Source organism: Poeciliopsis prolifica, unplaced genomic scaffold (assembly GCF_027474105.1).
Source record: "Poeciliopsis prolifica strain line A6 unplaced genomic scaffold, Auburn_PproV2 SCAFFOLD011, whole genome shotgun sequence".
Taxonomy (NCBI): domain Eukaryota; kingdom Metazoa; phylum Chordata; class Actinopteri; order Cyprinodontiformes; family Poeciliidae; genus Poeciliopsis; species Poeciliopsis prolifica.
The window spans coordinates 6,133,938-6,147,163 of NW_026562386.1; the positions used below are offsets into that span (position 1 = coordinate 6,133,938).

The following is a 13,226-nucleotide window of genomic DNA, read 5'->3' on the forward strand; positions in this document are numbered from 1 at the left end:
GTTGCTTTACAATATACTTCAAGTGTTGAGCCTTTCTGTTGTCTACACATAAACACAAAAAAAATGTCTGAAATATGTGTTAATTATAATCGATCATCTCATTGTTATGTTTGGAAGTAGCTCTGTAATTAAATATATTTCTGATATCATGCAGCCCTGCAGAAAACTCGACATGTTAACAAAAACTGAACATGAGACAAATTGAAAAAACAGATAAACATGTTTATTCAGAAGATTGTACAAGTTTAAAAGTGAAACTTTATTGCATATAATGTAATTTTAATTCTGCTTAAATACAACAGACATTTTTTGGCACACAACACGTTTCAGATCTCTCTGCTGCGTTTGGGAACCTTTTGGCTGAAACAATTTCTGCCCTTCCTGGGTCTGCGTACTCTCATGTGAGATTTCTGTTCCTTTGAGCCAGCCAGGCGTCCACTTTCAGTTAAGCTCAAGAATGTCCTCTAATCCTCAGAGAAGAATAACAAAAACTACATAAATACAGAGATAATTGAACTGAAGGTAAATGGTCTTCTGTCTGTTGTTTCTGCAGGTTGTTCTACCCTGATCCTCATCCAGTTCATGGAGTTCAGCTGATGAGAGTGGGGAAGCTGCAGCATTACCTGGGGCACCTGGAGGACGCTTTGGACACTTTCAAAGAGGTTTTTAGATTCTACTTTGTGTTTTTACAGTGTTTGTTATTGTTGAGACATTTATTACACATATCTAAAGTTTTTATACCATAATTTAATTGTTAAATTGTGATGTCTTTGAACCATTGCATTTTCTCAATACAAAGATCAAAACTCCTGACAAACATTTTATATTTGAAGTTCATTTCATAGCAAATATATTTTTGCATTATGTTCTTTTTAGTATAACTTAATTCCGATACACTTGAATAAACTACTTTTTGTTGATGTTTTTTTCTTCCATCAGGCTTTTACAATCATGAGGATGACTCATGGTGATGATCACCCAATGACCTCTGACCTGAGGATGAAGATAGAGGAATGTCATCTGGAGATGGATACACAGCAGTCTGACAGACATTAAGACAGACTATGGACTGACATAAACGTTAAACGTACCTTCCATTTTTATAATATTTTTTTATAGGTGCATGCTTGAGTGTCAGATTAGGATGCATCACATTACATTATACTGGGGTTTAACGGTTGTTTTATAGGTTGATTTGAGGTCTTTACTATCTCTATTAAAGACAGGCTGGTATTGATAGCTGCTGAATTTAACCTACATTATGTGGTCAGCAAAGCTCTTGTACTTTTTTGTAATAAAATAAAAGAGGAATCCATCAAAAGTGTCCTAAAAGTCGTAAACACTTTGGATTCTTGGCAAACACAAGAAGATCTGGATGTTCTTTTAAAGGTAATGTAAAAACCACACAATAAAGTCTAGCTAATAAAGCAAATTGTGAAAGAGCAGATGGATATTTGAGCCAAATGTTTCAAAGCAAAAAGGCAAACTCTGCTTCCCAAGAAGTTGTTTTACGCCTTCCGGTAGCTAAGAAATGTCTCACTGACTGAGGTTGGCCTGTGGAAGTGCCGCCATCTGTCTCTATTTTACAGTCACCAGCTTTGAAGGCGTTCCCTTTTTAGCCAGATGACTTCAGCGATGACCTTGTTTGGGTGACAGAGTGGCCAGACCAGGTCAACCCGCAGGTTGACCCTCAGAGGACGACAAGCAGTCAGATTTCTTCATTAAGGACGACCATCTGTGGAAAGCAACCAGATAGGAAAACCTGTCAGCTCTTGAAACAACAGAGAAACGCTTCCTTCAGATTCTGGTAACCAAGAAGCTAAATGGACGTAGTTTTAACATGAATGGACATACCTGTCAAGGTAACTATTGGCACGCAGGAAACTATTTCCAGGAAACTATTGGCACGCATTTTAATGTAGTAACTTTAAAAAACATTTCTGTGTCTCTTCAAGCTGAATTCTGTCACGTGAGAACTGCCACCCAACCCGCTGCAGGAGCCAAGCTGGAGGTGTTGTGATCTCGAACAGAGTCCCATCTCTGACATCTGTGCAATTTTAACTACATTTTGAGGAAACATTTCTGAGTATTTGGTCAACCTCTAACCTGATTTGACAACCGAGAGCGCCCTGGGTGGTTGCCCATGTCACCCATATCAGAAACCGCCACTGCCTACACAATTATATAGAAGTGTAGTTGATATACAACTGTTTCCTTATTGATTTGGTTTGATTTAGTTTCTTTTCTTTTTTTTCGGCTTCACTTCTTAAAAATTATTCTCTAACATACATTTGTTACTGATGACATTATAAGATTTAATTTTCTTGCCCTGAGAAATTAATTGTGTTAATAGTTATCTTCAAACACTTAAGATTTGCTAAAAGGTAGAAAATGTCCTACAGTCTACAGCAACACAAAGCTTGTGAAGTTCAAGCTCCTGCTGTCTGGATGTCCTTCTCACACATTTCTTTAAGAAAGTCCTGCCTGTTATTGCTACTGATCTGATCCAAATCGTAAACTCATCGCTTACATCAGGTGTTTTCCCCCAGGCTTTGAAAACAGCAGTCATCAAACCACTGCTAAAAAAGAACAATCTGGACAAATAACTACTGCAGTATTAAAGGCCGATCTCAAACCTCCCATTCATCAGCAAAGTTATTGAAAAAACTGTGTGTAAACAATTAAATAGTTTCCTCATGATGACCATCTGCTTTGACACTTTCCAGTCTGGTTTTTGTGCTCACCGCAGCACAGAGACTGCCCTTGTAAAAGTATTCAATGATATTCATATGAATACGGACTGTGGCAGAACCACGGTGCTGGTTCTGTTGGACCTCAGTGCAGCTTTTGACACTGTCGACCATGACATATTACTGAATCGACTGGAGAGTTGGGTTGGACTCTCCGGTTCGGTGCTCGACTGGCTTGAATCTTACATAAAGAACAGGGATTTCTTTGTTTCAATTGAAAACTTCTCATCAAAGAGGTCAAAGGTCACATGTGGGGTACCCCAAGGTTCAATCTTAGGACCCTCTTATTTAATATTTATATTCTCCCACTAGCTCAGGTCATAACAGGAAATAATATTAGCTACCATAACTATGCGGATGACACACAGCTCTACATCACGATGTCACCAGGTGACTCTGAACCCATCCAATCACTGAATAAATGCTTAGAGCAGATAAATGTGTGGATGTGCCAAAACTTTCTCCAACTGAACAAAAACAAAACTGAAGTCATTATTTTTGGACCTAAAGAGGAACGATCTAGAGTCAAGCTTCAGTTATTACAACTAAAAACTAGCGATCAGGCCCGCAACCTGGGAGTAGTGATGGACTTGGACTTGAACCTTGCGAGCCACATAAAGACAATTACAAAGTCAGCCTCCTATCACCTGAAGAACATCTCCAGGATCAGAGGACTAATGTCTCAGCCAGATCTAGAGAAACTCATTCATGCGTTTATCTTCAGTCACATTGATTATTGCAACAGCGTCTTCACAGGCCTGTCCAACAAATCAATCAAACAGCTGCAGCTGATCCAGAAGCTGCTGCTCGCGTTCCCACTAAAACCAGGAAGATAGAGCACATAACGCCAGTTTTAAAGTCCCTCCACTGGCTCCCTGTAGCTCAAAGAATATTTGTAAAATACTGTTGTCAGTTTACAAATCACTGAACGGTTTAGCACTACAATACATCAAAGATCTGCTGTTGTTGTATCAACCTTCCAGATCTCTCAGGTCTTCTGGTTCTGGTCTGCTTTGCATCCCTAGAACCAGAACCAAGAGAGGAGAAGCAGCTTTCAGCATCTATGCACCAAAAATTTGGAACAAACTTCCAGAAAACTGTTAAACAGCGGAAACCCTGACTTCCTTTAAATCGCAACTAAAAACACACCTGTTTAGAATCGTTTTTGAAATGTAATAATGTAAGATTATTTTATTTTGATGCATGACTTTGTGTTCTTGTGTTATGAAAGCAACTTAAAATGCCCCTGCTGATGAAATGTGCTATACAAATAAAATTTGATTTGATTTTGATTTTAAAAAAAAGCTAAAATTAGTTCAGAGACAACAGAAGAAGTGAGGCTTGGTAGCAACAGACAACCAGGTTTAAAAAAACAACAACTTGAACCTCCCTCCTTTGGGTCACATCAGCATCGGTTCCCCAAGACTTAAGCACCAATTTGAGAGCATCACACAGACAAAGTGAAAATATTTGAATTCCTGGGTTTGACTGAAACTAAACCACACAGAGACTGAAGTGCGAAGCAACTGCTGTTGACAGCTTGTTTTGACACATTGACCTGGTGACTGTGATCTCTCAGTGGTTTGAGTTTTATCTCTAGCCTGTTATTTTATCCCCTGGCAGTCAGTGAGAAACGCAGAAGTTGGAGGCCCCTGGGGCCCCGGCCTGCTACGTAATCTGCAGATGTGTGTGTGTGAACCTGGTTTTTATGTCCTCGTGGGGACCTACTTGTCTACAATGTGGGGTTGTGGGGACCACTGCTCGCTGTGGGGACATTTTCTTTGTCCCCATGAAGGGAAATGCTGTCTTTGGGTTAGGAGTTATTTATGTGATGGCTAGGTTTACAGTTAGGGGATAGGGTCAAGGGCCGTATGAATGGAAGTCCATGAAATGTCCCCACAAGTCATGAAAACACGATTCAGTGTGTGTATGTTTAGTTAAGCCAGAATTTTAAAACATCCTTCCTTCTCTGCTTATCCATTACACATACACTGTTCGCTAGTAATTCCTGTTTTTGTATGTTTCTCTGTGGCTGTGTGATGTCACATAGAAATGCTTCCAGAGATAATCCCAAAATTCTGAAATATTCAAACTGATGACTGCACTTCCTCTATGTCTGTGTGGGTGGGTGAGTGTGTGTGTTAGTCAGAGGGTAGATCGGGATAGTAAAGTGTTTTATATGTGTCATGTTGCTGTTATTTTTTTCTTTTCACATTTGCTAAGGTCTAATTTCACACCTTTAATATTTATTTATTTTATAAAGAGTAGTGAACTAATACACTGCTTCTTCCTCTGACCTTTATTTTGCAGTGTGGCTGTTTTTTTCCCTGTTTTTCTTATTCTATTTCCCTTTCTTTCTGCATAATGTCCATTTAATTAGATTTACCACTGTTTAATCTAAATCTACTGTCACCAACACTCATCTGTATCCAGGAGGCTTTTAAATGAATCCTGCATTAGTTGACATTTCATCTCTGCTTAACTGCCTCGGTGTAGTCGACCTGAGCTCAGTGGTGCTAATGTTCACCCTTCATTCTACCAGTTTTAATTTTCACTTTTCCTCCTGCTGCACTCCATCATTTTTACTCACTTTTTATATTATCAACCTGCCATCATATCTCACTTCCCTCACTGTCTCAAAATCACAGCTCTATTTTTCACATCTCCCTTATCTTTAGCCGTTACATCTTTAATGTAGCAACTAACTAAATATTTATTGAGTAATTTTAATTTTAAATGTAATTACAAGTTTGCCACCAAGAACTCAATCTCAATCTTTTTCTCCTACCTTGAGCTTCAGAATTTATCTAAATTCGTCCAATTACTGCCAAAACAGGTGGTTTTGAAAGCTACTTTCCCCACCTGTAATCTCCTTTCTCTGCATTTCTGTTTCTTGAATGGCAGATTTTATGCGGTGTATAATTTTTTTAATATACTGGTATTTATGATTTAGTAAGTTTCATTGTTGTAAAATAATATCTGATGTTTCCACATCAGATTCATAAGCAGGTTTGTAAAAGCTGAATAAGGATAGACTTTGACCGTCCGTCCATTCATGGATCTGTCACTATCACCGTGAAAACATTTCATATTTAATCAAGATTTAACAAACAACATAAAGCAACTTTTTTCTTTGTACAAAATCAATAGAGTCAGATGTGAAATTCTTTCCATACATTCCTTTATTTACCTTATTTACATCTGTCTTATTTTCCATCAAAAGAGTCAGACCTTATTTACTGAAGCAGGAGATCTACAGTGGGCCATACAATCTTGAATTATGGAGAAAGCATAGATACAACCAGAGTATTTTCACTGCATTTTATCTCATTTCACCCTTTGTTGGTGTTTTGTTAGACATTTATTGACGTTATTAAGGATATTTTTGTACAGGAACTTTTCAAACACTTATTTAAATAGAAATTATTACGTCTTCATAAGTGTTTTTATTTTCTCTCGACACATCACATTTTTCTGTAACAATTTAAGATGTGCCAGATTTTCTTATAACACATTATAATTAGCAAAGGCTTCAGATAAACAAGTAATAATTTGGTTTAATTACGCCACATATTTCACATAGACTCACTTTAGCGTTAACACCAAACTCTCTGCTGATATTAAGTTATTGCTTGAATTATAAACCACTACCCAAAGGAGATAGATTTGACAGCAACTCAGGGGAAACCTCCCACTTATCATCTCAACACTGGAAACATGTAAAGGATTGTAGTTACCTTCTACTAATTACAGTAAGCTATTGATAATCAAAATTTGGGTATTTCTGTTTCCACAAATTGTCATTTGAAAAATTCTAATCTTTTATTACCTGATATTCTTGTTCTTTTTGTGCTCATTTGCAGTTAACTTCTCCTGTATTTGGACTTTATTATTAACATTGGATCTGAGATAAAGTATTCAAGATTGAATAAAAGTTTACACTTCCAGCTTTCATTCAAGAGATTTAACAAAAATGTGTTCAGTTTTCGAAGCATAAGACAATGTAGCCTACAGAAAAGGACAAAAAGATGGACGCAGCATCTTTTTGTTTAAAAAAAAGAATAAAGAGCTTAGGATTTGTGGGTTCAAAAGATTTTAACACAACTTACTGTATGTACAAAAATAAAAGAACAAAAAAATCACAAATACCATGTAATACAGTTAATCAAGAAGAGCCAGTTGCTTTGGATAAAGCTAAACCCAATGCAGAAAAAAGCAAATTATCTGATAATTTCTGTAAAAATAGAAGGACAATCATATCTATTTTGATGCAAAGCCTAACTTTGAAACTTAATCTTTTTCCAAACTTTTGGTAATTTATGTATTTGTAAGCTTGATTTACAATTAAAATTAATTTTACAAAGTTAGCTACTGTTAGCTTTTTGTAAGCATTGCTAACACTGTTAGCACACCACAGATATGCTTTCTACTGCCACATTAAAGAAACGTAGAAATTTAAAATTATCTTTAAAAGTTGTGATCATTTGTGATCTTTTTAGTGATTTTACTGGAAGCATAAGTTTAATCTCTAAAACACTGTCTACTTTTGTTCATGTGAGCCTTATATTTACTGAGTTTCTTGGTTTTAGATTTTTTTTGTTGCATATTCAATAAACCTCTTCAGCAATAACTCTGCCATCAACAACATTAGTTATGGAAAACAGTTTATCTTTAAAATATTTACATATATGCAAATACAGAACAACAAACTGGTATTTTTAAACAGAAGAAATGTATTAAAACTCTGGAAAGAAAGCTGGAAATAGTTTATGCCTTTATTATTTTTATGTTGCCTTGATTTACAGCAGCAACATTTTTGTACTTTGTTTTTAGTTATAGATGGATAATAATCTATTTGATAATCAGAGGATTGGTGCTTTAATAAAAACCCAAACCCAAAATCAAATTCCCCAAAGAAAAACAAATGTAGAAAACTAAACCAGCAGCAACAAAAGAAGATGTAAAATAAAAAGTGACTGCATATATGGCATGTGTACACAGCATATATATTTATATGTGGCATGGACGGATCAAAGTATGTACAGATATTTGCTGTTAAATGCATAGAAACTCCAAGATCAGAGGGTGTAAATAAATAAGAAGCTTAATTAGGGTATTTTCAATTTGAGCTTAAAATAAATAAACTTTCATTCATGACAGGTGGGCTGGATTACTTTGGAAAAAAAAAATAAATGGCGTCATCTTAAATCCCCCAAACAATTGACTCAACAGAGTCATTAAAATCTTCTTGTTGCCTAAGTTATATCAAATCATGGCTTTTTATAAACATCAATGGCTCTATCTCATTTAAACAGCCACACTGACCAAAATTACAGACTCGACAAAATGCAGCTGAACTACATAAATACATACAATGTATAAAAAACGCATCCATGTTTTTCCTCATTGACATTAGCGCAGACTAAATCCCTTCCTGTTAAAGTATTTTTATGTGGTAAATGCCAGAAATATTTTTTTTTATTACTTCAGTCAGAAGTTGACATGAATGCCACTTCAAAAACACAAATTTTGTTCTTAAGGCACTTTGTAACTAATTTGATGATATATCTGGGATTAAAGATAATTTTTAAGACCATTTTTATCCAATCTCCAATTCCAAAACAGATGTGTTGAGATATTTCTTCAATATTTTCTTCTCATATTATTTCCTCATGATCCCATCTATTTTATCATCCCTGTTGTAGACTTGTTGCACATACAGCTCTGGAAAAGCATAAGAATGAGCCCACAGACATGTTGTCAGTAGTTCATAGAACAATGTTCATTTTTCTCAAACATATACCTATAAAAGCAAAACCAGAGAAACTGGTCATGTTAATATTTTCCAGAGCTGTATATTTCATAATATATCATGACCATCTCTGGGACACAAAACCTCCAACAGGAAGATTCTTACAGTGTTAATACCGCCAATTAGAAATGGTATCAAAGGATAAACCAGACGACTTGTGGAGCATTATAATTCTGTTCCTGAGTGTTTTGACCAATTTCTTTTGAATTTCCCCACAATCTTACACAATGAAGTAGTATATTTGAGGTGCTGCATTAATGCATCAAAAGGCTAATTTGTAATCAACATAAATTAAACAGAAACTTTTTAAACTACAGTGTATATAAACTTCTGATTTTAGAAATAGTAGTAAAGGTTCTCTAAACTATTCTTTCTCCCGTTATTCTGGCATTTTCTTTTTTTAAGGAAAGTGGTTTAATTTAGGAAAAAAGTTGTCTTTTTATACAGTCTATGTAAAAATTAGATTTCAACTGTGTTTCTTTTGGTAAATTTGATAAAAACAGAAAAATCAAGCAAAGCTTTGAAAAAATGAATCCCATAATGCAACGTTTTTGAGAAAACACGATGTGCAGCAAAGGTAAACTGGAGTTATTGGATAACAGCGGTGATTCCTGTGATGGAGAAGAGATACATGAAGACGACATTTCTGTAGAGGGAGACAGGCTCTTTCATCTATTTATATTTTTTACAAACATTTAGATCATAAACATCTCAAGCACCATAGATAATAACATTAACAAATCTTTAGCGTTTCTATCCATTCAATGTAAATGGAACCAGGCAGAGAGCTATGACTTTCATAAGTGAGATTTATTTATTTTAGTGTTTCAACACAATGTAATCTTACTTTAATTCCTTTACTGAGAAATTTATAATTCAATTTCAATACCATACTCTGTACTATTATATCTTTTTCTGTCATAGTTCTTTTTAAGTATTTATTTGTCGTCACACATAGCCTCTACATGGTCCCATTGTTCCCAAATAAAAAAGAAGTCTTATTAGAAAACACACACATTTACAAATCATTCAGTTTCTTTTAGAGTAGAGCAGAACAACACGGATACAAATAACGGCCAGTCACTCAGCAGCCAGTCAGTCTATGGATGCATTTAAAAGTGGATCAGAGACGGATCTTTTCACCTCCGCTCCACCTCCGACTCTGACACTTCTTTCCTCTGTGAACATGGAAAAGCGATCACATCTGTACCAGGGGACCTGAGCCGCAGGAATCCTCCTGAGTCCTGCTGATCGAAACGCAGACGTGCGTCATTTGAGAGAGAGGTCCAGGCAGAGACTGCTCCGTAAATTAGATTCTCTTTTCCTCTGCGCCCTTACACGCTGAATCTGAAATCCCCACGTCTCGTACCAGAGTTTGCTTCGGTCATGTACAGCTCTGGAAAGAAATTTGACTAAACCCCATTGAAAACCTCCTGGTTATTCTACCAAACATTGATCTCTGAACTCTTCCAGAGTTAAAACATTAGTATTGTTGTTTCTAGATGAATATGAACTAGTTTTCTCTGCATTATTTGAGGTCTGAAAGCACTGCGTCTTTGTTATTTTGACCATTTCTCATTTTTTGCTAATACAAAATTTTTGCTTGGAATTTTGGAGACATGTTGTCAATAGTTCATAGAATAAAAGAACAATGCTCATTTTACTCCAACATTTACTTGTAAAAAGTAAAATTAAGAGAAACTGATCACTAATTTTTTCCAGAGCTGTAGTTTCTCACATTGACAAACCAATGGTAATACACTAAAACATTTTTTTAAAAATCGAACTGGGAAACACCAACCCACAGAAAAACATCACACTGGGAAATTGCAAAATGAACATTTCCGAGGACATACAATTTTTTTCTACACTAGCACCATACCAACAGCATGTACACAAAAAAATCAGAAAGAATTGGTCTTGGTGGTGTTAGAAATGTTCTGAAGGCACTTATCTTAATCATTTCCTCTTTCTCTCAGGAATACAATTCAGCATCTTTCTGTCATTAAACCTCATTGCAGGTTCAGTAATGTACCTGTGAATTACATTCGTCATAAGTGTAGTTTATTTTTATTTATAAAAAATGAAAATAAACTACAGGTCTGATTTCTTCCACCTTTTCTTTGTTGTTGTTTTTTCAAAAGTGGCATTTTGTTGTCCGGTTTTCTTTTTCTCGGTACATTCCTAGCTTAGTGTGAGTGGCGTTTGATTTTCATTCAGTAATCTGCTGTAATCCAATCTCCTTCTCTTCTTTGAGTATTTCACTCAAACACTAAAAGCTTGACGTTTTCACTGCAGCTCTTTCTATTTGTTCATCTGATCTAACGGGTCGCTCCGTTCTTTTGTCCACTGTTAGAATAACGTTTTCTCGTTGTGGTCTCTCTGGCCGCCTCTCATCCGTCTACCGGTGTCTTGAGGACACATCAAAGCAGGTAATCATCATGAGATGGGCTTTGCAGAAGTTAACTCTGGTTTCCAGTTTGTTGGTCACCGTTTCCAGTGCCTCCAAATACTCCACTGAGTCCACGTTATAGGGCTGCTGCAGTTCGACTGGAAAAAGAAGGAAGGATAAATTACGTTTTTTTGTATGTTTATTTGAATCCCCAGTAGCCATTTACGTTAAATATTTATCACATTCAATATAACATTAGTGGTGGTTCAAAAATGTACAATTATAATCATTCATATTAAAAAAATAATTGAGCTGGGAGTTTTTAATTACCATTTGTTACATTTAAAACAGATCAAGAAAGTGAGTTCTGGTTCTTTTTGTTGCATGGTGGAAGAGGAAAACTACCTTTTAAAGCATGTCTTGTGTAATTGTGTCAAGTTTGGACAAATAAAAGTTGATTATTCAAAGCATCACATAGTATAATCATTCTAAAACAAAAGCATAAAAGGGGAATTTCAACCCTATTTCTTAACCAAAGGCCAATCTAAAGCTTTGTGCGAACTAAAAATATTTATATGAAACAATTCACTGCAAGACAAGCCACCCTATCTTGTTTGTAGTTCACATATTTATAATGTAAATGTCTTATTGTAACAACATTTTCTCATTTTTCTGCCCATCATCTGAAAATGCAAAAGTATGACTTAACAAATCTACCAAAATATTAAGATTGTCCTCCATCTAAGGCAGGAACGTCTGATATCAAGATCACAAATGTAAACATAGAGCCAGTAGTGGTAAAATGTATCAATAAAAGTGTTAATATAAATAAATATGTATTTCTGCATTTGATCAGCACTTCTTAAAGTTAAACATCTTTTCACATTCATGTAATTTGACAGCATTCAGGTAAAAACTGCTTTGATTTGATTGGTAAAATAACATTTGAGCAAACAACTGTTTTCTTGAAGGCTCTAAAGTGTTTATTTCTATAGTCTGGAGGGCCACATAAAAAGCTATAGGCGGGCCGGATTTGGCTCCCGGGCCTTCAGTTTGACACGTGACCTAAGTCAACAACTTTTCATGTGACTTACACTTTATTTATTTAATGTATTATTCCAACATAAAGTAGGAAACTTGAGCCTAAACCAGAAAATCCCAACATAAAACTTTTCTACAGTAAACAGAAACTATTAACAGATGTTGATAGAAAATTACTAATGAAGGTTCAGTAACAAAAGCTACCAGAGCTGCTTCTCTTTATCCAGAAATATTCTCCATTTTTAAAGTGTTTTTTTTTTTGCAGAGGATGAGTAGAGAAAATGAAGGAAGCAGTCTAGACTAAAATATGGCTAAACTATAAAGTTGAATACTAAATGAGGCAAATATATGTGCGTGATAAATGAGTGGATTAATACATTCATTGCTGACAAATGAGCTCTTAAAAGCCTCCTCTAACCAGCTGCCGACGTCTTATCTGCTCTCGCACACATCATGTTCCCTGATGTGCTACACTTACACTCAGCTGTCCATTTGTGTGGCTCCAGCATCAAGTGCTGTTTGGTTTGCTCCAGTTCTTTCTTCAGACACTGGTACTTGGCTCTGACTTCACTGATTCGCTGCTGGCGGTGCTCCAACACACGCAGCCTGGCGCTGACAAACACACCCTCCTGACACACGCAGACAGAGAAAGCGTCAGCAGAGTGAAAGGGTTTTTATTTACCTTTACATTTCCAGAGGAGCAACTTGCAAAGCACTTTCAGCAGGACCGTGTTTAACATTCACGCGGCTGCACACATTCGCCCCTCATTGATTCCCAGTTGGACCACAGTTGGGTATGTGGGACACAGAGCCGCTTCGCTGGACCAGTTGGGGGTTAAGTGGCTTTCTTAAGGCCGCTGCAGGGAAAATCTATATTTCATGCTATTTTCTCCCTCCTTCTTTTCCAAAGCTCACAACTCTGTCCCCCTTGAATACACAGAGACTTAACAATGGAAACCCAAAAACCTGCACTGTGCATATTTTTGCAATAATTTCCTAAGTTGCAGTCTGTTCCTCAAATCCCTTTTGCATCAGGAAGACTCCACATTGCTCATGGTGTGTAGTGAGTACTTTATATTGTAAAAATAGTTTCTTCTTTATATCTCAGTGTTTTTTCCTGTCTTCTGATTCTTCTTTCACTTCAAAAACAAAATATGATCAAATGTTTTTTGCTTATTTTTTATTAGAGAAAATCTTTTCGTCCACTTGAAATAACCATTTTACCTGATAT

At 36.1% G+C, this 13,226-nt stretch overlaps 2 protein-coding genes across 3 annotated transcripts in view; one reads left to right on the plus strand and one right to left on the minus strand.

Annotated features, from left to right (window-relative positions):
- smyd3 (SET and MYND domain containing 3) overlaps nucleotides 1-1,324 on the plus strand; it is a 62,838-nt gene extending 61,514 nt beyond the window's left edge. Inside the window, exons 11-12 of one of the 2 annotated variants that reach the window (XM_055036335.1) lie at nucleotides 554-662; nucleotides 940-1,324. In XM_055036335.1, coding sequence (XP_054892310.1) covers nucleotides 554-662; nucleotides 940-1,056 — 226 coding nt within the window. In that variant the 3' untranslated portion in view covers nucleotides 1,057-1,324. Of the gene's footprint in view, nucleotides 1-553; nucleotides 663-939 lie in introns of those variants that run through there. The other variant, XR_008606376.1, reaches the window with a different exon arrangement.
- Nucleotides 1,325-5,909: 4,585 nt separating this feature from the next.
- The window catches only part of kif26ba (kinesin family member 26Ba), a 100,523-nt gene continuing 93,206 nt past the window's right edge, over nucleotides 5,910-13,226 (minus strand). Inside the window, exons 27-28 of the mRNA XM_055036334.1 lie at nucleotides 12,474-12,624; nucleotides 5,910-11,112 (exon numbers count right to left, since the gene is read on the minus strand). Coding sequence (XP_054892309.1) covers nucleotides 10,964-11,112; nucleotides 12,474-12,624 — 300 coding nt within the window. The 3' untranslated portion in view covers nucleotides 5,910-10,963. The remainder of the gene's footprint in view (nucleotides 11,113-12,473; nucleotides 12,625-13,226) is intronic.